Source organism: Myotis davidii, unplaced genomic scaffold (genome assembly GCF_000327345.1).
Source record: "Myotis davidii unplaced genomic scaffold, ASM32734v1 scaffold436, whole genome shotgun sequence".
In the NCBI taxonomy this organism is placed as follows: Eukaryota; Metazoa; Chordata; class Mammalia; order Chiroptera; family Vespertilionidae; genus Myotis; species Myotis davidii.
The window spans coordinates 4,365,346-4,366,032 of NW_006292604.1; the positions used below are offsets into that span (position 1 = coordinate 4,365,346).

General features: G+C 61.0%; 1 protein-coding gene across 1 annotated transcript in view; it reads left to right on the forward strand.

Moving 5' to 3' along the window:
* TIAM1 (T-cell lymphoma invasion and metastasis 1) overlaps nucleotides 1-687 on the forward strand; it is a 72,855-nt gene that overhangs the window by 1,605 nt on the left and 70,563 nt on the right. Inside the window, exon 2 of the mRNA XM_015565533.1 lies at nucleotides 43-208. Within this exon, the coding sequence (XP_015421019.1) occupies nucleotides 43-208 (166 nt within the window). The remainder of the gene's footprint in view (nucleotides 1-42; nucleotides 209-687) is intronic.

Consider the following 687-nt stretch of genomic DNA (forward strand, 5'->3'; position numbering starts at 1 on the left):
CCCCCCGTCACCCCCCCCCCTCCGTTCCTCTCTGTGGCTCAGGGCGTCTGACCCTCTTCCCCGTGTGGTGGACGTGCGGCACGTGTGTTTCGCCTCTCCACCCTGTTTGCTGGTGGCGGTGCCCGTCTTCTTGCTGCTCCCCTCGGGTCTGTTCACGGTGAGGGTGAAGCCCGAGGTGCCTTCGGAGGGGCTGACGGAGGTGGCACAGGTGTGGGCACCGCACCTGCCTGAGTCTTGCCCAGGGTATCAGTATGTGGCTGGATTCCATCTGCCCTGTGGCCTCTCATTTGAGCCCAAAGCATTTGTGTTTAAGGCAGTTCAGAATACCCCGGTAGTTTTTATACTTTCAAATCACAATGAACTATTTATGGGGCCGAAGGCTCAAACCTGGTTCAGCCCCCAAACCTTATCTTCCTTTGCCCTTTCATGTGTCACTCCTGCTCCCATCCCTGCCTTCGAGAGAAGCCCACGGCCTGGAGCTGGCCTGGCCGAGGGCGCTGTGGCCAGGCTGCCCCTTGGGGATTTAGTGATTGTTGGTGGAGCTGCCCGGAGCCCTCGAGAGCAGGAGAGCAGCTCAGATGCTGAGTGCAGAGCGGATCTGCCTGTGACCGGAAGGCTCGGCTCCGGGCCCGGCACTGCTCTGCGAGTTCCGAATGGGCTGGATCTGGGACTCGATAGCCCGGCGTC